Here is a 23,699-nt window from a genome sequence, read left to right on the forward strand (position 1 = left end):
AAGGGATGAAAGAAAGGTGATGTCCAGATGTGGCATATCTCCCTAAATCCCCACAATGCACCTGGCTTAGGACACAAATGTCAGTTGCAAATGTTGCACCTGAAACCTGTCCTCCTCTCTTCCCCTCTCCTCTCCTCCCCTCTCCTTTTCTCTCCTCCCCTCTCCTTTTCTCTCCTCTCCTCCCCTCTCCTTTTCTCTCCTCTCCTCCCCTCTCCTTTTCTCTCCTCTCCTCCCCTCTCCTTTTCTCTCCTCTCCTCCCCTCTCCTTTTCTCTCCTCTCCTCCCCTCTCCTTTTCTCTTCTCTTCTCTCCTACCCTCTCCTCTCCTCCCCTCTCCTCCCCTCACCTCCCCTCTTCTCTCCTCTCCTCTCCTCTCCTCTTCTCTTCTCTTCTCTCCTCCCCTGTTCTCTCCTCTCCTCCCCTCCTCCCCTCTCCTTTTCTCTTCTCTTCTCTCCTCTCCTCTTCTCTTCTCTCCTCCCCTGTTCTCTCCTCGCCTCTCCTCTTCTCCCCTATATCCCAATATACTCTAATCTCCCCTTCTACCTTCTCCACTTACGTTGGCAGTTCTTGGCGTTGACTGCATCGCCATAGAAACCATCGGCACAAGTGTCGCAGGTCACACCCCCATATCCAAGGCGGCAGCGCAGGCAGGCTCCTGTGATTGGGTCACAGCTGCGTGGGAGGGCCAGGTCTAGGTTGTCATGACAGTGGCACGGCTGGCATGAGCCGCCTGGCACAGCTGGCTGCCCATAGTATCCATTAGCACACCTGCAGGGGGCAGCACAGAGGGGTGGGGTTAGGGTTGATCCTGGACCATGGTCTCGTTCCCTGCGCTTTCTGAAAACTGAACACCTAAACAGCTACATACCTGTGTCTGAATACCTGTGTGTACTCAACACAGTAAAAGCATGCATCACACTAACCTGGACCCTCTGGAAAGCTTGTCTCTACCCTCCTGTGTGAAGACAACCCCTTCCTGAACATGAAGATCTCATCAATACTCTGTTCATATGCAGCTGCCAGCCAGCTCATCTACAATCACCACCCAGCACAGCTACATAGATTGGAACCAGTATCATCGACACACATACACACACATGCTCACACAGACAAACATACACAAAAGCAATCTGAATCTGGGACCCCAAACACAGCACATGAACCCTCAGACAATATCAAGCTGCCACAACCTCAATATCTACCCCCAGACAATATCAATCTCTTTCTTTCTCTTGTGCACACACACACACACACACACACACACACACACACACACACACACACACACACACACACACACACACACACACACAGTCCCAAAGTCTTATCTCCTACTCCCCTCCCTTCATGTTGGACCTGATAAAGACATCCATCCCATCTCTGCTGTTTAATGACTTCCAACACGCTTATCTCCACGGCGACCCTCTATCTGCATGACAGCCAATCGGGTAGTGCCATCACAGCAAATCGCGCTCTGCAGAACCACCCCCTCTGGTCGCTGTGGCGATTATTAATTGAGTTTGTTATTGGTTGTGACTGACTGTCTACTGGGGAGTATGTGTGTGTGTGTGTGTGCGTGTGCGTGTGTGGGGGGGTAGGGCCGTGTTTAGAACCATCGGGGGGTGGAGGTAGGGGGTGAGTGACTGTGGGATTAAAGATGCAGATACCATGCCTCCATGGAGAAACAGTTTAATACTGTGGTAACTGAGGGGATGCGGGGCAGAGTGAAAGTCTAGGTTTGGGAGGGTGGAGGGGGGGGGGGCGGGGAGTTCAGGTGGCAGGGGCAAAGGTTTAGAGGTGGGGTGGTACATGACGAGGTAGTGGGTGATGGGGAGGGAGGAGGGAGGGAGAGGGGAGAAATGTGAAGGTGAGAGAGTAAGAGGGTGAGGAGGAAGGGGTGAGGGTAGGGAGGAGGGAAGAGGAAGTGAGAAGGAAGCTATTCTTAACCCCCCCCTGGCACCGGCTGGGGTCATTAAAACTGCTGTTACCCCTTACTTACTTCCCCCACTAGACACAGTGACTAGCTCACTGACGGCTACCGCCAGGTGTCACACACACACACACATTCACACACACACACCAGACAGACATATACACACGCTATGAATATCAGTTCATACTTCTGGCCGCTTGTCCCTTTAAAAACAGGAAACACACCCCCCCCTGCCCCTCACAGACACACACTGCCTCAGAGCTAGGCCTGCACACACACACACACACACACACACACACACACACACACACACACACACACACACACACACATCTCTATATCTGTCAGTCTCTTTAACATCAAGTGTCTGTGATTCCTGTGATCCAAACCAAACTGTAACACTACACCAGTGAACACTTAGAAGCTGTCTGTACCAGGGCTGTGCAGAGATGCCACTACCTCTATCTGTTTAACCAACCACAGGATCTGGATCATTGTTAAAATAGAAACCAGAAATACATTGGGCCTTGTCAGAAATTAAATAAAAAAGACTATGTGAACCGCACAAGTTAATTTGTCACAAGATAAGCCTACATAGTATAATGTATTTTAGATAATTATGTTTAATAATTTGGTTTCATCATTAGTAAAGATTTCCTTATTCGCCTAGTTGCCTACACAGTTGACACTATGAAGCTATATTATCTCTTCCCTCCTTCTCCTCCATCTTTTCTCCTCCTCCTCTCCAATCTCTCTTCCTCCTCCATCTTTCCTCATTCTCCTTCCCCATCTCTCCTCCTCCTCCATCTTTCAACTCCTCCTTCATCTCTCCTCCTTCTCCTCCTTCTCCCCCATCCCTCTACCCGTCACCTTCTCTCCTCTACCCCCCCTCCCTTATGTCTCCTCCTACAACTCCAGCTCTCCTCTCCTCTATCTCTCCTTCTCCTTCACTCCCATCTCTCCTGATCTCCTGTGGTGAGTGTTCTGCCACATGTGCTCTCCTTTCTTATCATCCTCCAAAAATCTGAAGCCTGTTCTCTCCTCCTCCTCCCCTTCCTCCCTTCCTCCCTGTCTCCATCCCCCCTCCCTCTCTGGCTCCATCGCTCCCTCCCACCTTCCGTCCATGTCCCTTTCTCTCTCTCCGTCCCTGCCTTTCCCTCTCTTGCTCCTTTCCTCCCCCCGTTTCTCTCTCCCGTCCTCCCTTCCTCTCTCAGTCCCTCCCTCTCGTTTTTCCAATCAATAACCTGATTACTGCCAAGTCTCCTCTTGACTGGGAGGCTGAACCTTGCAGTCCTGTGTGAGTGCCTGTGTGTGTGTGTGTGTGTGTGTGTGTAAGCGTGCGTGTGTGGCCACTGGGCAGGCATTCAGACCTCCCCACTTCACTTCAACCACTCCTCTCATCTCACACTCCTCTACTCTACCCCTGACTGTTCCCAAGAGAGAGAAAGAGAGAGGGAGAGAGCGAGATGGAGAGAAGAGGAGAGATGGAGAAAGAGAGAGAGCAGGAAGCTATTATTACCCACTAACCCTGCTGACTCCTACCACAGAGTCTTATTATCAGAGCACTTCACCAACACAGCTCAATCTCACTGGAGATAGGGGACACACACAGGTGTGTGAGTGCGTGTGTGTGTGTGTGCGTGCGTGAGTGTGTGTTAGAGCATGTCCTTCACGTCTCTTTCAGAGCAGGTTCCTCAGAGAGCTGGACTGGTGTCAGCCATGATGGATCGAACCCCTTCCTGTCTACTGAACAGCACCTGTACCCCTTACATACACTCACACAAACACACGCACACACACAAACGTGTGAGCAAATGCACACAAACCTTTAACATGTGCACATGCACGCACACACACACACAAAACCACCCACCGGGGCGATGAGTAGACTGTGAAGAGAGAGCCCCTGTCTGGTTGGGGCGGGGGGGGGGGGGGTCAGGCTGGCATCATCCATCTGCCTGAGAGCCAGGGGTCACATCTGACCCCCCTCCTCATCTCAGGAATTACAGCAAAAACTGCAAGTCTGGTGTTACCTTGTACATCCTACACCCTCGTAAACACTGCTTGTGAATGCCATCCTTCCTCCAGCTATTCTTCCCTCTCTCCGTCCATGTCTCCTCCCTTGTTTCCTCTACCCGGCCTTTTCTCTCTTCCCCCATCTTTATTCCCTCCCTCCATCCCTTTCTTCTTCTCTCCCCGCCAGTGAAGGACTATATCTGATAGCTGGATGCAAATGATATGTTAATAAAGACACCATCACACACACACGCACACACACACACACACACAGACACGTATGTTGATCCATCCTGCTCCGACATGCAGCTTGGACTGCCTGAGGCTACGGGGAGATAGTCTGAACCATCAGATCTGCCTCCTGTGGATGAAGCTTCAGAACTGGTCCTCCTAGGCACACGCCACCATATGCTGCCACAACCCAGCAAAATAGTGTGGATGTATGTGTGTATGCATGTCAGGTGTGTGTGTATAGGGTTTTGGCAGACATGACTATCAGATCAGATGAGCACAGCGGCAGTCAGACAGTGATGTTGGATCTAAGCTGCTTAACCCACCTTATCAACTCACCAGCCTTGAACCTCACATAGCACCAAACAAACTACAAAAAACGACAAATGACATAGCCCTCTAGTTATGTCACATGACACAGTCCATCTGTCACCAGCCCATAATAGGAACAGAAACACAGGCCTACTGGTGACGCCTAGCAACCCAGGGGCTGTTGTGTAGAATCAATCACAGATGATCCTAGTGATTCTTTCCACACCAGGCGGAACATTGTAACTGTGGAACAATACTGTCAGAAAACAGTAGAACCTTTTAACTGTGGTACCACACTCAGAGTATAAGTGTATGTGAGGATTATGTGTGTACGTGTGAGTGTGTAAGGGGTCTGTGTGAAAGAAGTGTGTGCTCAAAGAGTGTATGTGTGTGTGTGTGTGTGAGTGTCCTACCTTTCACAGCGTGCCCCGGTGTATCCAGGAGGACAGCGATCACAGAGGAGCTCCCCCCGGGGGTCTTGGTGGCAGGTGGGGCTGAAGCTGCCACGTTTCACCCCCGACACCAGAGGAACAACACAGAGGAAGAGGAGAGCGGAGAGACGGGTTAGAGTCATCCTTCCTCTCCTCTCACCACAACATTACTGAGCCTAGCTGCCACTGACGGGAAGGGTCAGACCTCCAGACTCACCCCCCCCCCCCCCCACCCCTGAGTCCCCAGGCCCAAAGATAGAGCCCTGAGGGGGGGGTAGGCTGGGTGGGCTGGGGGGCTGGGTGAGCGGGGGGTGGCTCAGGTTCCAGCGCCGGAGGAATGGCTGATTGACTGGCTGGCTATTTCAGACAACACAGGATCCTACAGGGCCTGAGGACCTGGGGGGAATGAAGGAGGTGAGGAAGAGGAGAGGGGAAGGGGGGGGGAGAGGCTTTCTTTAGCCTGAATGTGTCAGGGAGGTGGGCAGAGCAGGGCAGGGCAGGGCAGGGGTTGGGATGTATGCCTTTCTTTAGCCTCTGGGTCGGTAAGAAGTGTATGCTGTGTGGGAGTCTCCTGTAACTCTCTATAGCGTCAGACACGTCCCGATGCAGAGGAATGCTCAGCTGCTGGTGTGCCTGTATGTGTGAGTGTGTGTGTGTGTGTGTGTGTGCGAGCGAGAGTGGGCGACTGTGTGTACGTATGAGAGTGTATCTGTGTTCAGAGGATAAATCTACATTTAGTGATGTACTGTACAGTTAGAAGGTCCAATTTATAGAGACAGGAATAAGACCCAGAGACCCAGAAAGGAAATTGAGAGATTGAGAGAGGGAGTGAGATAGGCAGAGAAAGGGGTGGGGTGGTTGCTAAAAGGGTTGGTCAGCGTAGCTGGATAACGTTTCTGATTGGCTGGAATCACGCACTTATTGGACGGCATGTTCAGGGGGCAGGCGCACGGCTGGCAGTCATTGACTGTTCCCCTGGTGGCGTCCCCATAGAAACCGGGGGCACAGGTGTCACAGTGGAAGCCGGTGGTGTGCCCAGAGCAGTCCTATGGAGAAAGAGGTCAAAGGTCAATGTGTGTTTGTGTGTATACATGGTCAATGCGTCAGCTGTCTGTGTGTGTTTCTGTGTGTGTGTGTTTGTGTGTGTGTGACAAACCCTACGTGTGTGAGTGAGTCTGAGTACATTTGTATGTTGGCCACATCCCCACACCCTAGCTCTTTCTAATGAGGAAACCCAGGTGTCTCTGTGTGTGTGTGTGTGTGTGTGTGTGTGTACACCCTGGTAGTATTGGAACTGAGTCCTGTGTCAGAGCTAGAGCTGGCTAATGAGATGAAGGTGTTTCCCTGCTCACACGTCACACACCCGGGATGAGTGCATGCGTGTGTGAGTGTGTGTGTGTGTTTCAGATCTAGTCAAGCATATCGACTGTACACACGTGCACAAACACACAGACACATAAAAAACGCCCACGTAAACACACGCAGACACACACACACACACACACGCACACACACACACACACACACACACACACGCTTCAGCAGGCAGCACACTAGGTCTGAATGTAGATCATGACATCATTCACATTCTATTACAGCCTTGGAGGAGGCAGGGGGACCCTGGGGAGCAGTGTGTGTGGAGTGTGTATGGTGTGTGTGTGGAGTTTGTATGGTGTGTGTGTGGAGTTTGTATGGTGTGTGTGTGGAGTTTGTATGGTGTGTGTGTAGAGTGTGTATGGTGTGGGTGTGGTGTGTTTCCAACACTTGACAGATCAAAGCACATTTTTTTCCGGTCTCTCACTATCCTGCTCATTTAAAATTTAGCTACACCTGTCTGTAACAGTGATGTGTGTGTGCCAGTTGAAGCAGCCTTGTGCAGGTGGAAATCTGTAGCGAGCCGACAGGTCAGACAGACAGAACCGCACATGGTCATAGGATGTGTGTGTGTGTGTGGCGAGAGCATGGGAGCAGCAACAGTCAGTATCTGAGGTCAGAGAGCTGTCAGGGTCAAGACAGACAGACCAAACCAGCCCCTGGCTCGGCCAATCACCTCAGAAATAATCCCATTACAAGAAGAAGCAATCAACTCAGATCTGATCTAATTCCAGGGAGAAGCAATCAACAGATCTGTTCGCACAGCAGAAGGGGATGTTTGCAGTAGCGGCCAAGGCCAGTGTCTAGCTTGTCTAGTGCTGTCTGCAGGCAACATCAATCACAGCCTGATAAACACGACAAGGGCAGGTAATCAATGGCAGAGCATAGATGGAGCTGGCGAGGATCAAACCAGGAGTTCTAAGCTGTCAGTGCTGACAAGCTGGGAGACTAGGAGACAGTGACCACTACAAGACTAGCTAGGAAACTAGGAGATATAGTGTCCTCTAGAAAACAGGCTAGGAGACTAGGAGACAGTGATCAGTACAAGACAAGCTAGGAAACCAGAAGATACAGTGTCCTCAGGCTAGGAGACTAGGAGACAGTGACTCCTCTCGTAGACAAGCTAGGAGACAAGCTAGGAGACTAGGAGATACTGACCCCCCTATGAGACAAGGGAGGAGTGTAGGAGCCTCGGTGTAGGAAGGAATGTAGGACATCTCCCAGCATACCTGACACTCCCCTCTGACCTCGTCACAGTATGAGGCGTGGCCATGGCAGTTGCACGCTTCGCATATGCCTTTGAACATGGTCCCGTTTACCCTCCGATGGCCTGCTGAACATCTCTGCAAAAGAACATGACACGCGTGCGGTTAGAGAGGGTGGACACATGCTGGGGTTAGACATGATGAACACACACAAAACATATAATCCACATGGCATGAGTGGTTAGACCCACCATACATATACTTACTGGTTTCTGTATGGTAGATTCATGTGAATTACCAACAATAAGATAACAAACTCATCAAAGGTAGTGTAGATATCAGATAGATAAATTGGTATTTCCAGTGTGTGTTTTTTGATTTGAGTGCATGTGTGTGTCCGAGTGTGTGTGGTTGTATGTGTGCTTGAGTGTGTGCGTGTATGTGAGAGAGTGTGTGTATGTATGAATGCATGTGCGAGAGAGTGTGTCTGTGTGTGTGATGGTGTCGGGTTCTCGGCAGTAATTATCTGTACTACAGTGTAATTATGTCATCACTGATCAGAGACTGCAGGAGACGGCAGCTAAGATTACTATCCGACTAACGCTATCTTAACAATACCTCTACTCTGCTCTGCTCTACTCTATGCTCTTATACTCTGCTTTACACCACTCTACTGCTTCAGATAGGTGTTAAGGTCTTTCAACTCACGTAAAATGGTGTACTTGGCTCTCCTATTGGGCTGACAGGAATTAGCAACATAAAAACAACACACACACACACACTCACACACACTCACACACAGTGGTGTGGAGGATATACTGTGACTTCATCTACACCTCCCCAACATGTGTGTACTCATGATCATCCCAATGAGTAAGGATCAAAAGTTAACTCAGTTTTAAACAGTGGCAAAAAAGAGTGCGCTCATAATCCTACTCATGATAGGACGATGTGAAGTTCATTTCTCTCTGCGGTCAAAAATCAATTTACAAAATGAATCACTGGGAAATGATGTTATTTGAACAAGGGTGGCTGGCTAGCTCTAATTAGATGGATGTCTCGCACAATTTGTAGTCTGTATGCGGCAAGTCCTTTTCTCAAAGGAGGGTGTAGGTAAATCCCTTTCTTCAGGGGCAGGTACAACGGCATGCACCGGCATGTACACACAACTACACCTCCGCATACACAGTGACTTCCTGTCAGGACTTTTGTCCTGGAACGGTTCTCTCTATAACAAGGGAACACAAACATGCTAGGCCTGGAAGGTTGACTGCATTCCAGGACAATGATGAGAGAGAGAGCAGGCAGGGCCACAACAACATGCAGAGAACACGCCACATCAAGGACACCACGTCAACAAGCGTGTGTCTCTTAGCTCATCTGATCCAACACTGACCCTGTCCTTTACTAGTCGGTTATCACTCTGTAGAAAGAAGAAGCAAGAGGAGGAGAGAATAGAATAGCAAAGAGAGCGAGAGAGAGTGAAAGAGGACATATAGGGAGAGCAGAAAAGGCAGATAAAAACATAAAGGGTATTGAAAAGTGAAAGCAGATTTTTTTTTTATCACACCATACATCTGTGTGTGCGTGTGTTCTTGTGTGTGACAGAGTGTTGAATGGTTGTGTGAGAAGAGGAGGATTCATTCTGAGCTCTGAGGGACAGGTAACTCTCCTCATCCCCTCCACTCCACTCTCCTCTCCTACCCACTCCTCTCTCCTCCCCACTCCTCTCTCCTTCCCTCTATTCTCATCCTTCCTCCTCTCTTCTCCTCTCCTCATTACCCCCCCCCCCCCCCTCCCACTTTTCCACCGCCTCGGTCAGCACTAACCATTCATGCAGTGAATCAATGGCCTGGTCTCTTCTCTCTCCTTTTTCTCCCTCCCTTTCTTTTTCTATCTCTCTCCAATGGAGCAGACAACTCAGTAATAGCACTTCCGTGTCTCGCTGGCCAGACTCTCTCTCACATTTCAGAATAACACCGGAGGAGAAACCCCCCCCCCACCGCTCTCCCCTTATCCAACTCCCCTTTTCTCCTGCCCTCTTTGCCACTTATCCTTTTCACCCAAGAGTAAAGAAACCTATGGGACCTGGTGCGTAAGTAAGGGACACAACCAAGTGCCCATGCCCCTCTAGCGTCTGGGGTAGAGAGGGGGTGTTTACCTCACAGGACGTTCCTTGGTAACCAGGGGGACAGGAGCACATCTCCACGGCCGAGGCCCTCTTTCCTGTCACCTGTCTGGGGCCACTTCCTGTCACCTGCTCCCCACCAGGAAAAGCCTCTTCCACACTCACCCCATGAAGCCTAGCAGACAGACAGAGGGAAGGCAGGAAGGACCGTTATATGGACAGACAAACATATGGTCAGACAGGTGGGCATATATTCAGTCCGAAAGACAGAGGACAAATAAACAGGCTGAGAGATAGACAGATAGAGAGACAGATGGAGAGATATACAGATGGATAGATTGACAGGTGTAGAGATAGACAGTTGGACAGAAAGAGGCGAAGAAGGGTCAGTGTAAGGTCAGAGTGCTGGGTCAGGGTCAGGGTCAGTGCCTGCAGTTCCTTAGCCTACCTGTAGATGGCGGCCAGCTCATTGCTGTATGTGGCTCTGAGAAGCAGGCTGCTCACATTGGTCAGTGCCAACATGAAGTCCCGCCTACTGACAGGAAGTCCGGTTTTCTCAAACAGGAAGTTATCATGTAGGAGGACAATCTCCTTGGAGACCTGGGAGGCAGGGTACACCGGTTTTCCGAAGCTCCTGTCAATCATCCTGATGCCACTGCCCTGAAACAGAATAGATGACAGGAGTCTTACTGTGATAGATGGCTGGTCTCTCCCTGGACTCCACTGGTCTGTCTTGGGTTTCTCTCTCAGCTCTCTAGCAACTGACATGTTTCTCGTTGCTCTGTCTGATGGGCAGATGTTATTCTTCTTTCTCATGTTCTGAGCCATGTAGTGTGTCTGTATGCACACACACACATCGTGTTCACAGTTGCCGGAATGTACGCAAACAGACTAACTTCTCTGACGGCTGAGTCTATCACCTTTGGATGTGTAGAGCTACTACTTACACACACATCACACTCACTCACTCACACACACACACACACACACACACACACACACACACACACACACACACACACACACACACACACACACACACACACACACACACACACATATATAGGCAACACATATAACCTTTATAACACCTAAAACACTTGGAACACATAGAACACTGTGGAACCATAACTGTCAGAGAAAGAAAGGATTGATTTTGGAACTGCACAGTCATAAAGATGACTGAATGCATTAGATACAGAGAGAGGAGAGGAGGAGGAGAGGAGGAAGAGGAGTATTGGGGGGAATGTGTGCATATAGGAGATAGTGTGCAGAAGGTGATAGAGAGAGGAGGGTGGGAGGGTGGTAGAGAGGGCTGTGGAGAGTGTACATATGCAGATGCAGGATATAACTGCCTGTAATGACCTGTCAAATAGTCTCATCTGACTGCCACACTGCCTTGCATCTACACCACCATAAAACCTCTGTCTCATACGGGGACAGGGAGCAATAGAATCTGTCTCTCTTTCCCTCCCTGCCTACCTTCACCCTTTTCTCCACTTCTCTGTCCACCTTTCTTTCTCTCTCTCTCTCTCTCTCTCTCTCTCTCTCTCTCTCTCTCTCTCTCTCTCTCTCTCTCTCTCTCGCTCTCTCTCTCTCTCTCTCTCTCTCTCTCTCTCTCTCTCTCTCTCTCTCTCTCTCTCGCTCTCTCTCTCTCTCTTCCTCGCTCTCTCTCAACTGTTCCTGCCGACCACATTCTCTACTGTGATCACAATCAAAGAGCAGGGGTCTCTGTCAGGAGGAGATCCACATTGGATTATGTCTGGGTGATATTACCCAGACATATAGAGGGGGGAAAGGAGGAGCAGGGGAAGAAAAGAGAGGTCAGGAGAGAGAGGGAGATAGGAGGAGAGAGGTAGAGAGAGGACAGCGGAGAGAGGGAGATAGGAGGAGAGAGGTAGAGAGAGGACAGGGGAGAGAGGGAGATAGGAAGAGAGAGGTAGAGAGATGTCAGGAGAGAGAGGGAGATAGGAGGAGAGAGATAGAGAGAGGACAGGGGAGAGAGGGAGATAGGAGGAGAGAGGTAGAGAGAGGACAGGGGAGAGAGGGAGATAGGAGGAGAGAGGTAGAGAGAGGTCAGGAGAGAGAGGGAGATAGGAGGAGAGAGGTAGAGAGAGGACAGGGGAGAGATGGAGGAAGGAGAGGCCAGGAGAGAGAGGGAGATAGGAGGAGAGAGGTAGAGAGAGGACAGGGGAGAGAGGGAGATAGGAGGAGAGAGGTAGAGAGAGGACAGAGGAGAGAGGGAGATAGGAGGAGAGAGGTAGAGAGAGGACAGGGGAGAGAGGGAGATGGGAGGAGAGAGGTAGAGAGAGGACAGGGGAGAGAGGGAGATAGGAGGAGAGAGGTAGAGAGAGGACAGGGGAGAGAGGGAAATAGGAGGAGAGAGGTAGAGAGAGGACAGGGGAGAGAGGGAGATAGGAGGAGAGAGGTAGAGAGAGGACAGGGGAGAGATGGAGGAAGGAGAGGCCAGGAGAGAGAGGGAGATAGGAGGAGAGAGGTAGAGAGAGGACAGGGGAGAGAGGGAGGAAGGAGAGGCCAGGGGTAAAGAGAGGACAGGAAAGAGGAGGAGGAAGGAGGAGAGAGGTAGGGAAGGGGAAGGAAGGAGGATGGATGGAGGGAGGGGCTGAGAGAAAGAGAGAGAGACAGACAAAAGAAGACAGTGTGTGTGTACTTAATCTTTAGGATTAAATTCAAAACCATACTTGAGGGGGAAAGCCATTCCACACAGATCTCACGCTGCTCTGAGCTGGAGAGTGTAGCTGAACGAACTGAAGGACAGATGGAGAGCTGTGCTCGCTGGCAGTGGGATATTAAACCAGGATGTTGTGGATCACAGCAACATTAAAGGGCAGTGTGTTTAATAACCCACGCCCAGAGAGTACGGAGCCATGAACACGTGTGTAAGGCATCACACCAAGGTCAGTGAGGGGTAATGTGTAATGTGGTAATGTGTTTGCGTGTGCGTGTGTGTGTGTGTGTGTCTCTAAAAGAAGAAGACAAATCATTGACTGAATCCTTTATTAATCCCAAACTCACCCAGTAAAGTGAAGCCTGGTGAGGTCTGGTAAAGGTGGATTACAAGAGGAAGTGGGCGAGACGCAGTGGTGTCCACTTCCTGTCAAAGTGTAAAGTTGGGCTTTTCTTTTCAGTGATTGTTCTGTGACGTTGAGTCAAATTATTCATCAGTCCATAGCCCTGTTCTCTGATTGGGTCATAGCCCTGCTCTCTGATTGGGTCATAGCCCTGCTCTCTGATCCATCGAGACCAGTGTTCCACCTTTACAGGAGGCTTCATGACAACCTCCATAACTGAGATTGCACCAGGGAACTGAAGGAATTCCCTGGACACACACACATACACACAAACACACACACAAATACACAAAGCAACAGACTGCTCTAGGACTATGGGCTCTCTGTCTAAGGCCCAGCTAATAGCAGCCAGATGCTGTCTAATACCATGACACACATACATACACATACACATGTGCACTAATACACACACACAGACACACCAATGCACACAAACACACGTATACAAACACACACACTCACACACACACACAAAGCTCTAAGAAGAACCAGCTGTAGAGAAGAGAGAGTGGTGACTGGAGGCAACCTTAATGCAGAGGCCACACGGGGGCGGGCCCAGGACCACCCTGGACCAATCACAGCAGGACCTGAGTAGGTCAAGTCTTCTGTGGTTTCTCTATTCTACTGTGGTTGCTGTTGTTGTCTAATGTTGAGGGTGTATTGGGCTGGCCACATAGTCATTGTGTGTGTGTGTGTGTGTTTCTTACCTCTAGGATGACATCAGGCTGGGACGTAACTCTGACCTTCTCTTGTCTGTCCGACTTGGTGTCGTAGGACACACTGTACACCAAGACACCTCCATACCACCCCAGCTGCACACACACACAAACATAAGATAACATGATCAGATCAACAACAACAACAATACAAATTTCCGTAAACATTTAAATATTTGGTAGACTTTACACACACTTCCCCAGAATACAACGGAGAGAGGGAGACAGTGAGGGAGGGATTGGGCAAGGAATGGAGGAGGGCAGGGACAGAGAGGCAGGGACAGAGAGGCAGGGACAGAGAGGCAGGGACAGAGAGGCAGGGACAGAGAGGCAGGGACAGAGAGGCAGGGACAGAGAGGCAGGGACAGAGAGGCAGGGGAGTATAGAAGAGAAGCAGGCAGGCAGGGAGGGACATGCAGGGAGGCATCGAGGGAGGGAAGGAGAGGAAGGGAGGGAGGGAGTGTGGGTGAGAGAGAGAGAGAGTTACTGTCCCGCTACAGTCTTTATAGCTGCTCTGTGTTAAAGCTTGGAGGAGAAACCCAGCTAAAAGTGCCCAATAAACACACCATCCTGTGTGTGTGTGTGTGTGTGTGTGTGTGTGGTCTTTAACACCACTGGGGTATGAAATGATTCTGAGCCCACCACAAATCTGCAGCTCTGCTGGAAGGTAACGGAGGTGGAGACACACACACACACACAGTAATAGTGAGGATGCATCATTGGTCACTCTAATCAGCTTTTAACAGATATCCCTACATCAAGCAGGCACACAGACACATCCACAAATACACACACATCAAGCAGGCACACAGACACATCCACAAATACACACACATATAAAACACTGTGAATAACGAGGCAATTCAACACTACATTACAACTAATGACTGGGATCCCATCATCCTTCCTTCCTTCCTTCCTTCCTTCCTTCCTTCCTTCCTTCCTTCCTTCCTTCCTTCCTTCCTTCCTTCCTTCCTTCCTTCCTTCCTTCCTTCCTTCCTTCCTTCCTTCCTTCCTTCATACTCCTCCTCAGTAAGGCTGCAACTCATCCATATCCTCCTCCTATAGATTTGCTTTAGTCCCCCCCCCCCCCCCACACACACACACACTCAACCCGGTATATCTCCTCTGGTCCACCCCACTCTCCACCCCCCTCCCCACATCCACCCGGTCTCTCCCCTCCGGTCTCCTGCCCCCCCAGGTCCTCCAGAAAGTCCTGTGGCGTTCCTGGAAGAAGGGCCTCTCTTTTCCTCTCCACGTCGTCCTTTCTCCCACCTCTCTCTCTCTCTTCATTTCATAGTGAGTGTGTCAGAGGACCCTTAAGTTTCATCAGGGAGTGCTAATCTAGTTTGATCAGGAGGGGGCTTGTTCCAGCCAGGGACACAGGGACACGTCCATAACTCCGCTGGCTCTCTGTAGACTCCTATTGTCTGAGTAACTGCTGATGCAATACCTATAACCCTGAACACAACAACACCTCCGGATCACACTACATACACTTCAGGCTAACATAATAACACATCTGATAATCTGAGAACAACAGGTCTCACTGTGCCCCTGAGAGGAGAGGACGAGATGAGAGAGAGGGAGGAGAAGAGAGGAGGGGGGGTCAATGAGAGGAGAGGGGAGAAGGAAGAAATGAGGGAGACAGAGTGGAATTCGAGAGGAGGAAAGGAGAGGAGGAATAAAGGAGGGAGAAGGAAGACTGGAGAGAGGGATATCTGAGGGTTAAGGGAGCTGAGACGTTACTGGAGAGATCTAAGATCTTTCAGGAAATGAATACCAGACTGTTGGCTAGGCTTCCTAAAACAAGTACACAAACACATGCACACACATCTGGTGTCTCCCTGCTAGGCTTCAGGTTGTTGTTCTAGAGGGTGGGGGTGGGGCCACCCACTGGGAGTCTAAACAGGGTTGTGCTGGGGTTCCACCCCCCCCCCCCCCCCCCCCGCCTCCCCCTAAGACCACCACTGGTGCAGCTCCAGACCCCAGCCACATCAAGCCTGGATAACTGTAACCAGCGCCGAGTATTTGAAATCTTTTCAGGCTGATGATGATTGATGATTGAAGATTCCATATTGATCATGTCTGGAACAATCTTATCTTGTTCCAAATACCCCACTCCCCTCCCTCCCTCCCGCTCCCCCACAACCTCCCCCAAGGCGGGCCTGAGGCCAATGGTCAGTGTAACTGTTTGAGTTTGAATGTGTGTGTGACCGTGTGTGTGTGTGCACCCAGCCAGGGTCAGTGCAACTGAAGCCACAGTGCAGTCCGGCACAGCCTGTTCCCAAATAGTGATGCCGGCTCAGTGTGTGTGTACATGTTTGTGCATTTGTGTGTGTGTGTCTGTGTTCCTGTGGATTAAGAGTTGCCACAGTGTTCTTGGATTTGAATGTGCATGCATGCAGAGACACACACACACACACATTTGTAGTGTAGTGTAATGAAACTGTGTGTGTGTGAGTGTAAGTGTGTGTGTGTGTGTGTGTGTGAGGTACTGGAGTGTGTGCTCAGGCAGCTCTGCTCAGACGGCTTCATCCATCATCATAATAGTCTATTACCCCGGATAGGTCACAACTCTGAAGGAGGCTCACCAGTAATTGGTGCTATTCCTTTACCTTTCTCCTCCTCTGTCGCTCCTCTCTTCTTTTCTCTTATCCGATCTTCTCCTCTACTCTCCTTTCCCTCTCCACTGCTCTTCTCTGCTCTACCCTCCTCTAGCTCTCCTTTCACTTCCTTCTCTCCTTTCTTCTCTTCTCTTCTCCGATCCTCTCCTATCCTCTACCTTTCCACTGCTCTCCTCTGTCCTCCTCTATCTCTCCTCCTCTTTCTCCCCTGTACTCTTCCCTCCTCTCCTGTACTCTACCTCTCCTGTCCTCTACCTCTCTGCAGCTCTCTCTCAGGTCTAAGTAGGGTCTAAGCTCGATCAAAGTGCAGCCACCGCGAAGCATCCAAAATGAAGAGGAGCCAAGCCAACTGGTAGTCTTCTTCATTAGTGCTTGTGCCGTCCGTCCTCCCTGCTGTCCACACAGTGTGATGAGAGCAGACACATCCATGTGGAGCATCAGCCACGTTCCTCCCTGTCTCTGCCTGTTACTGCTGGCCTGCCTGACTGCTGACACACACACACACACACACACACCTACACGCAGGCATACACACGCACGCACATTCAGACACGCTCTCAAACACAAACACTGAAACATACATAGACACACATCCTCTCTCTCTCTCTCTCTCTCTCTCTCTCTCTCTCTCTCTCTCTCTCTCTCTCTCTCTCTCTCTCTCTCGCTCTCTCTCTCTCACACACACACACACTCTCTCCCGGCCCCTCCTTTATAAGTGATAATGATGTGTTTTTCCTGACATTAGGAGGATAGATTGTCACGCCTCAAGTCCTCGTCTGAAAACAAACACATCATTTCATGTTTCATGAAGCAAGGCATTGTGTTCATCCCATGAAGCACTGGGGAGGGAAGAGAGGAGCGGGGAGCGAGGGAAGAAGAGAAATGCAGCCTTGGAAGGGGAAGGAGGGGACACGCTTTAATGTGCGAACAAGAGTAATACGGCGTATATACTCTTATATAAGATAAGCAGAACACAAGAGAGGAATAGACTACAGCACACATCCTTCTTAGAGAGTGTGCACTGCGTACTAACCTTGTTTCCTAGGTAGTGTGCAGGAGCACTCCAGTAGTATACTTCCCCCAGGTGAGTCCTGGCCTCTGAGTGGCTGATACTGAGCTGGAGGGGCGTGTCTAGGCTGGATATAGGCCACACCCTCCTAGCCCCGCCCTCACTGGACAGGGACCACCCCGCCAGTGAGGTCTCCTAGACACACACACACAAAGTTTAAAACCATATCAGCCACATTCTTCTGCTGAGTTCTGAGAGGTTCATTAATGTCTGATGAGCTAACATTAACACTGTCCATCATGCTGACTATCACAGAGACACACACACACACACACTGTCACATTATCTAACACACACACTGTCATACTCCCTAAAACTCTCACATGCACACTCTGACAGGCCACATACCCTGGCCACAAGATGACTTTTGCTTTAGGGTTATTGGAGGTGGAAAGCACACACACATGAACATTCACACAAAAATCCCCAACTCTCTCTGCCTCTGCCCCAGTCAGCCAGAGAGAGTGATTACAAGCAGGGGTGTAGTGAAGGGACACACAAGGTCAGGTTAATTGCAGAGACAGACGTGTGGCTGTCTGTCACACACACTATCACACTCTCCATCAGGTCCTGTCACACCCTGACAGCCCCCCCCCCCCACCTCACTGCTCTGTCAGTCTCAAACAGCCCCCCCCCCCCACCTCACTGCTCTGTCAGTCTCAAACAGCCCCCCACCCACTCACAACACAGACACACTTCTTTAGCACATCAACACCCCCCCCCCCCCCATTTCTGCTGTCAGTCTCTCCCACTCCCCTCTGCCCTCAGTTTACCCCCCCTCCTTCTCCTTCCCCAGCCCTCCTCCCTCCTCCCTCCCCCCTGACCTCCTGTCAGGCTGACTGGCCCAGTTTACTCACTCTTCTCTCCCCTCTCCTCCACACCCTTCCCTCCACTCTCCTCACTCTTCTCTCCCCTCTCCTCCACACCCTTCCCTCCACTCTCCTCACTCTTCTCTCCCCTCTCCTCCACACCCTTCCCTCCACTCTCCTCACTCTTCTCTCCCCTCTCCTCCACACCCTTCCCTCCACTCTCCTCACTCTTCTCTCCCCTCTCCTCCACACCCTTCCCTCCACTCTCCTCACTCTTCTCTCCCCCCGGTCCTCCTCACATCTGTCTCCCCTCTCCTTCCCCTCCTCTCATGCCTCCCCTTGTCCCCTTACAGACAGGTAGAAACAAAGACAGACAGGATGACAGACAGCAGACATTCAGACAGAAACACACAGGCAGGCAGGCAGGCAGACCGACAGAGAGACAGACAGACTGACAGACAGATGGGGTGTCTCTTACAGTCCTATAGGACCAGTGGGAGGCGGAACATTGGCTTGCCACACCGGAACAGTAACACTTCTCGCAACCATGGATAAGGTCTCTCTGGAGATCATAGAATCCCAGCTTGCACCGGTCGCAGTTCTCACCTTCAACATTCTCCTGTAGGACACACACACACACACACACACACACACACACACAGCACTGGGTGGTGAGGGTGTTCTTCGCAGTGTGACAGAACGCACACACACGCACACACACGCACACACACACACAGCACTGGGTGGTGAGGGTGTTCTTCGCAGTGTGACAGAACGCACACACACGCACACACACGCACACACACACACAGCACTGGGTGGTGAGGGTGTTCTTCGCAGTGTGACAGAACGCACACACACGCACACACACGCACACACACACACAGCACTGGGTGGTGAGGGTGTTCTTCGCAGTGTGACAGAACGCACACACACGCACACACACGCACACACACACACAGCACTGGGTGGTGAGGGTGTTCTTCGCAGTGTGACAGAACACCTCTGGGAAGTTGTCTCTCTGTACATCACACACTGCTCCACAGTCATTAGACTGGCAACTAGGATCACAAACACACGAGCACACTGACAGTGTTTGGTGTGTGTGTGTGTGTGTGCGCAAGAGAATGTTCTGTTTTGTGAGTGCATATCTGGTGTATTTGTGTCTGTCTGTCTGCCTGCGTGTGTTGTGTGTGTGGTGCATATGTGTGTTATTGGCTGGCTCTGATCTCCAAGTGTTCTACTCCTTTCCCATTGGCTGGCTGCCTGATCAGGGCCATTACTGGTTGGCTGCTACGTTTGGAGGCATCTCCAGATGAGGATGGGAGGGGGGCGGGGGGGTCTGGTAATTAAATTAGCAGAAAAACAACACTCTCTTATTGTCAGGAGACAATGATCAAATTATTAGGGAGCTGTGCTACATCAGAGACACCGGTACTCACTGCTCAATTCAAATTAGATTTGTAAAGCCCTTCATACAAGCAACAGATGCCCACAGATCAAGACCTAAACCCTAAAAGCTGGAAGTGTATCAGTAACTTAGTGTCATCTGTAGCAGTCTATTGGATGTGTGTGTGTCTATGTGTGTGTGGGGGGGGGGGGTGATTACGATGATGAAGGAGAAGTTGTTGTTGTTTGCATCATTACAGCAGGAGTCTGCTGAAGAGTGTTGAAGATATAGACCCTGATGATGGTAATGAGGTAGAAAAGTCTGTTGGGGTCCAGAAGGTTCCAGCAATGAGTCTCAGCTGGAGATGCTTTACTTCCTGTCATCTACACTGGCACTTCCTGTCAAGCACATTAATGAAGCCATTGGCCAAAGATCACACTCACTCGTTGACATCGAGGCTGTCAGATCCTCTAATTGCTTGACAAGGCAAAAAGGGGAGGCAGGTGCTGTAAAACACACGTGTATGCCAGACCAGCTGAGTCAGCACCTTAACATGCTTAACACGCTAATATGAACACGCTAATCGACACGGCCATTAAGAGACTTCAAAGGGAGAAATGTTGAGGAAGAGTCTGCTGATGCTACTAGTATGAGTGTGTGCGAGTGTGTGCTAATCTACGTGTGTGTGTGTGTGCGTGCGTATGTGAAAGTGAGAGCAGGTGTGTGTGTGTACCTTGCAGAGGCAGGGTGACTGACAGGGGTCCTGGTTGAGGCTGCCTGCCAGGCTGCAGGTACAAGGCTCACAGCTGGGATAACCCGCAAAGCCGAAAGCACACCTGTCACACCTCTGACCCCAGAAACCTTGTTTACAGTGGCATGACCCAGCTGTCATCTCTGCAGGGGTGGCATGACAGTCAGACAGGTGACACAGACGGAGGGAGGGAGGGAGGGAAAGAGAGACCATATAGCTGCAACAGTAATGACTTCAAATGACGAAGCATGTTTTAAGAAACATTTAGAGAGGAGAGACGAGGCGAGTCGAGGGGTGAGGAGGACGGAGGGTTACCTCCTTGGGCTTGAGTCTGGTCGGCAACACATGATTGGTCGAGAGAGCCGACAGGGTCACATGAGCATGGTTGGCAGGGGTCATCATCCTCTGGACTCACCTGAAGAGGGAGGGGGGGGGTGGTGAGAGGACAAAGTTAGAGAGAAGGGACAGGAGAGAAAGAGAGGAAGGAGATAAGGAAATGAGAGGAGAGATCTTTGGTCTTTAGGTCTGTCTGGGATCCCGTGTGTGAGTACTACCTACTTCCTGTGCGGACGGGAAGGAACCTACCCCATGGGGCCTGTAAAAGCCTGGTCGGCAGGTCTGACAGTTCACCCCCGCCGTGTTCATGGTACAGTCCATGCAGACTCCGCCCCCCTGGCGCTCACCAGCCATGTTCAGACTCATCTTGGCGTCCGCTACCGTCTGGTTATAATAACACTGCTCGGACTTCCCATGGCAGTTACATTCTATACACACACACACACACAAGAGTACGCACACACACGCAAACACACACATAGACACATACACAGCTCAGATCCAGTCCCAACATTAGAGAACATCAAACAGCAGAATAGTGCCAGCTCCATAAACAGAGCACATCATTACGGTACCTGAAGGACAATAACAAACAAACAAACAACAACAGCGTTCTTGTTTTGGATCACAGTCTCATGGGCTGTGCAACACTGATGGAATTTAGAGACGAGAGTTGATCAAAGGTGATTTATGTCTAGGTATTATTAGATAATAAAGTCTTTATTTAACTTCAACGGATTGATCAGAGAGGAGAAAGTTGTGTGTCTTCTCATGAGTCCTGGTGAGACTGAGTCAAAGAACACGGTTCTCCCAGTTGGGAGACAAACAGAAGGTCTATGTGAAGATACTGGAACTGGTACTCAGGTACAGACAGGATTCCAAGACCCACATGAAGAAAATGTTTGTATGCATGGGTACCGTTCTGTCTAATTCTGCCCATTGTTCTTGAATTGACAAGTACATTTTAAGATGATGTTTGTCTGATGTCTTAAAAACTGGTTTGAATTGATTGGTATCTAACAGAGGGTGTTTGAAATAGCTGGGCTGTAACAGAATATTTTTCAATTGGCTGGTATCTAACAGAAGGTATTTTGATTGGCTGGTATGTAACAGAAGGCATTCTGATTGGCTGGTATCTTACTCTCACAGACGTGTCGTGTCTTGAAAGTTCCGGCCATCCAGGACTTTTGGTTGTAACCAGGGCAACAGCGGTCACAACTCTCCCCACAGGTGTTGTCTTCACATTGACAGCTGAACTTCTACACACACACACACACACACACACACACACATACACACACATACACATACACACACATACACATACACACACGAGCATGAGTGACATCACGGCTGGAGGATCAGTTCCCCAGAATGAAGAACATGACACCACATCACAGATAGCCTCAGGCAAGCAGGTGTCAACCAGGAGCCTGGATATGAGACTACTTTAGACAGATGAATAAGTGTGTGAGTGTGTGATTGTGTGTGTGCGCTATTTGCCTTCTTTCTGATGAACAATCAGAGTTTGTAAATAAAGAGATCCTGGAGATAGACATTGTTTCTGTTCAGACCAGAGCCTGTGAGAGTGTGAGGAGAGGAGGGTTGGGGGGGGGATTGAGGGAGAGGTGGAGAGAGAGGGAGCGAGAGAGAGAGATAGATAGAGAGAAGGATGCGTAGAGGGAAGGAGGACTATATGGAGGTAGATCTGGAGGGAGGTGTGGTTGTTCAGGGTACAGGCCTTAGTGTGAGATGGAGGGAGTGATGAGGGGATGGAAGGCTTACCTTGGTGTGGTTGTTGAGGGGGCAGGCCTTAGCGTGACCATAGCAGATACACATCCCTCCCACTGAGATGTCCTTGATGGAGTAGTAGTACTGGAGACACACACACCACCACACACACACAATAAAATAGTATTGACACACCATTTAACAAGCACAGAGGTAAATGACTGAACATATATCTATTATACACAGGTACAGACCAACTCTTCTTGGACAGGTTCATTAGGTATTCTTCAGGACTTTCGGTGAGTGTATGTGTGGGTGTGTGTATGTTCTGCTAATGCTGGATGTTTATAGAAGACCAGCATCTCAGTCTTAATCAACTTGCAATCTGTCCTCCAATCATACAGACCCCTAGGAGCACGCTCAGTAGAGCCTGGCAGAGTGGGCGGATGCCAAAGTCATCTGTTAATGTGTGTGTGTCTGTCCATGTTTGTGTGTGAGTGTGAGGGTGTCTGTCCATGTTTGTGTGTGTGTGTGTGTGTGTGAGGGTGTCTGTCCATGTTTGTGAGTGTGTGTGTGTGTGTGTGTGTGTGTGTGAGGGTGTCTGTCCATGTTTGTGAGTGTGTGTGTGTGTATTTGTGTCTGTCTGTGTGTGTATGTGTGTGTGTGTTAGCGAATGTGTGCCGGAATAGAGCAGAATATTCTTTAATTACAGACATTTTTCATTAACATCCATCTGTCCAGCAATTTCCATGTAATCATTGATCCAAGTTGTTCTGTATATAGGTATGGCTCTGTAGGTGTGGTTCTGCAGGTATATCATGGTTCTGTAAAGTTCTGTGGTATGCTTCTGTAAGTATGGTTCCATGCTATGGTTCTGTAGGTACGGTTCTATGGTATCACCCTATAGGACCAGGGGTGAGTCTGATGGACAGAACCTCTAGATAATCTGGAAACACTAAGCAACTGGAAAAACAACTGGATGTAAACATGTTAACATGTATATGACCCTGAAGCTAAGGAGGTGTTGGCAGGAAACCAGGCAGATCTTCTCACCCGGCGGTTCACGATGGGGTCAAGCTCACGGGGATCGTTGAGGCCGGGGGTCATCAGTTCGGCATTGAGCGTTCTGATTCGCTGCAGCTGTAGACGAATGTAGCGGGCAGAGGTGAAGTTGAGGAGGGTGGGAGAGGGGTCCTTTTCACTGGGACGATTGTTGATCAGAGAGGTAACAATCTGGAGCGGAGAAGAGAGGATCAGAAGTGGATATACGTAGATGGTTAATAGGTAATAGGCCAGCCAACATTCTAAAACACTTATGAACAAATCTGTACACGTATATACATTCCCCTGTCGAAAGATACATACAAACACACACACACACACACACACACTAACAAATGAATCAAAGCAGCAACAGTCGGAGCCTGATAGACAGGGTTAATAGAGTCAGATAATTGCCTCAGTGTGGTGCGCTGGGTGGTGTGTTATTGTGTGTGTGTGTCTGTGTGTGTGTGTGTGTGTGTATGTGTGTTAAATGTCAGTCAGACACA

General features: G+C 50.0%; 1 protein-coding gene across 1 annotated transcript in view; it reads right to left on the bottom strand.

Moving 5' to 3' along the window:
- The window catches only part of lama2 (laminin, alpha 2), a 66,100-nt gene that overhangs the window by 36,926 nt on the left and 5,475 nt on the right, over positions 1 to 23,699 (bottom strand). The window contains 15 exon segments of the mRNA XM_067241725.1: positions 555 to 766; positions 4,904 to 4,990; positions 5,840 to 5,967; positions 7,525 to 7,638; positions 9,662 to 9,803; positions 10,077 to 10,288; positions 13,428 to 13,532; positions 17,097 to 17,267; positions 18,420 to 18,560; positions 20,065 to 20,225; positions 20,398 to 20,497; positions 20,668 to 20,846; positions 21,560 to 21,677; positions 22,204 to 22,293; positions 23,203 to 23,382. Of these exon segments, the coding sequence (XP_067097826.1) occupies positions 555 to 766; positions 4,904 to 4,990; positions 5,840 to 5,967; positions 7,525 to 7,638; positions 9,662 to 9,803; positions 10,077 to 10,288; positions 13,428 to 13,532; positions 17,097 to 17,267; positions 18,420 to 18,560; positions 20,065 to 20,225; positions 20,398 to 20,497; positions 20,668 to 20,846; positions 21,560 to 21,677; positions 22,204 to 22,293; positions 23,203 to 23,382 (2,140 nt within the window).

Source organism: Osmerus mordax, chromosome 8 (assembly GCF_038355195.1).
Source record: "Osmerus mordax isolate fOsmMor3 chromosome 8, fOsmMor3.pri, whole genome shotgun sequence".
In the NCBI taxonomy this organism is placed as follows: Eukaryota; Metazoa; Chordata; class Actinopteri; order Osmeriformes; family Osmeridae; genus Osmerus; species Osmerus mordax.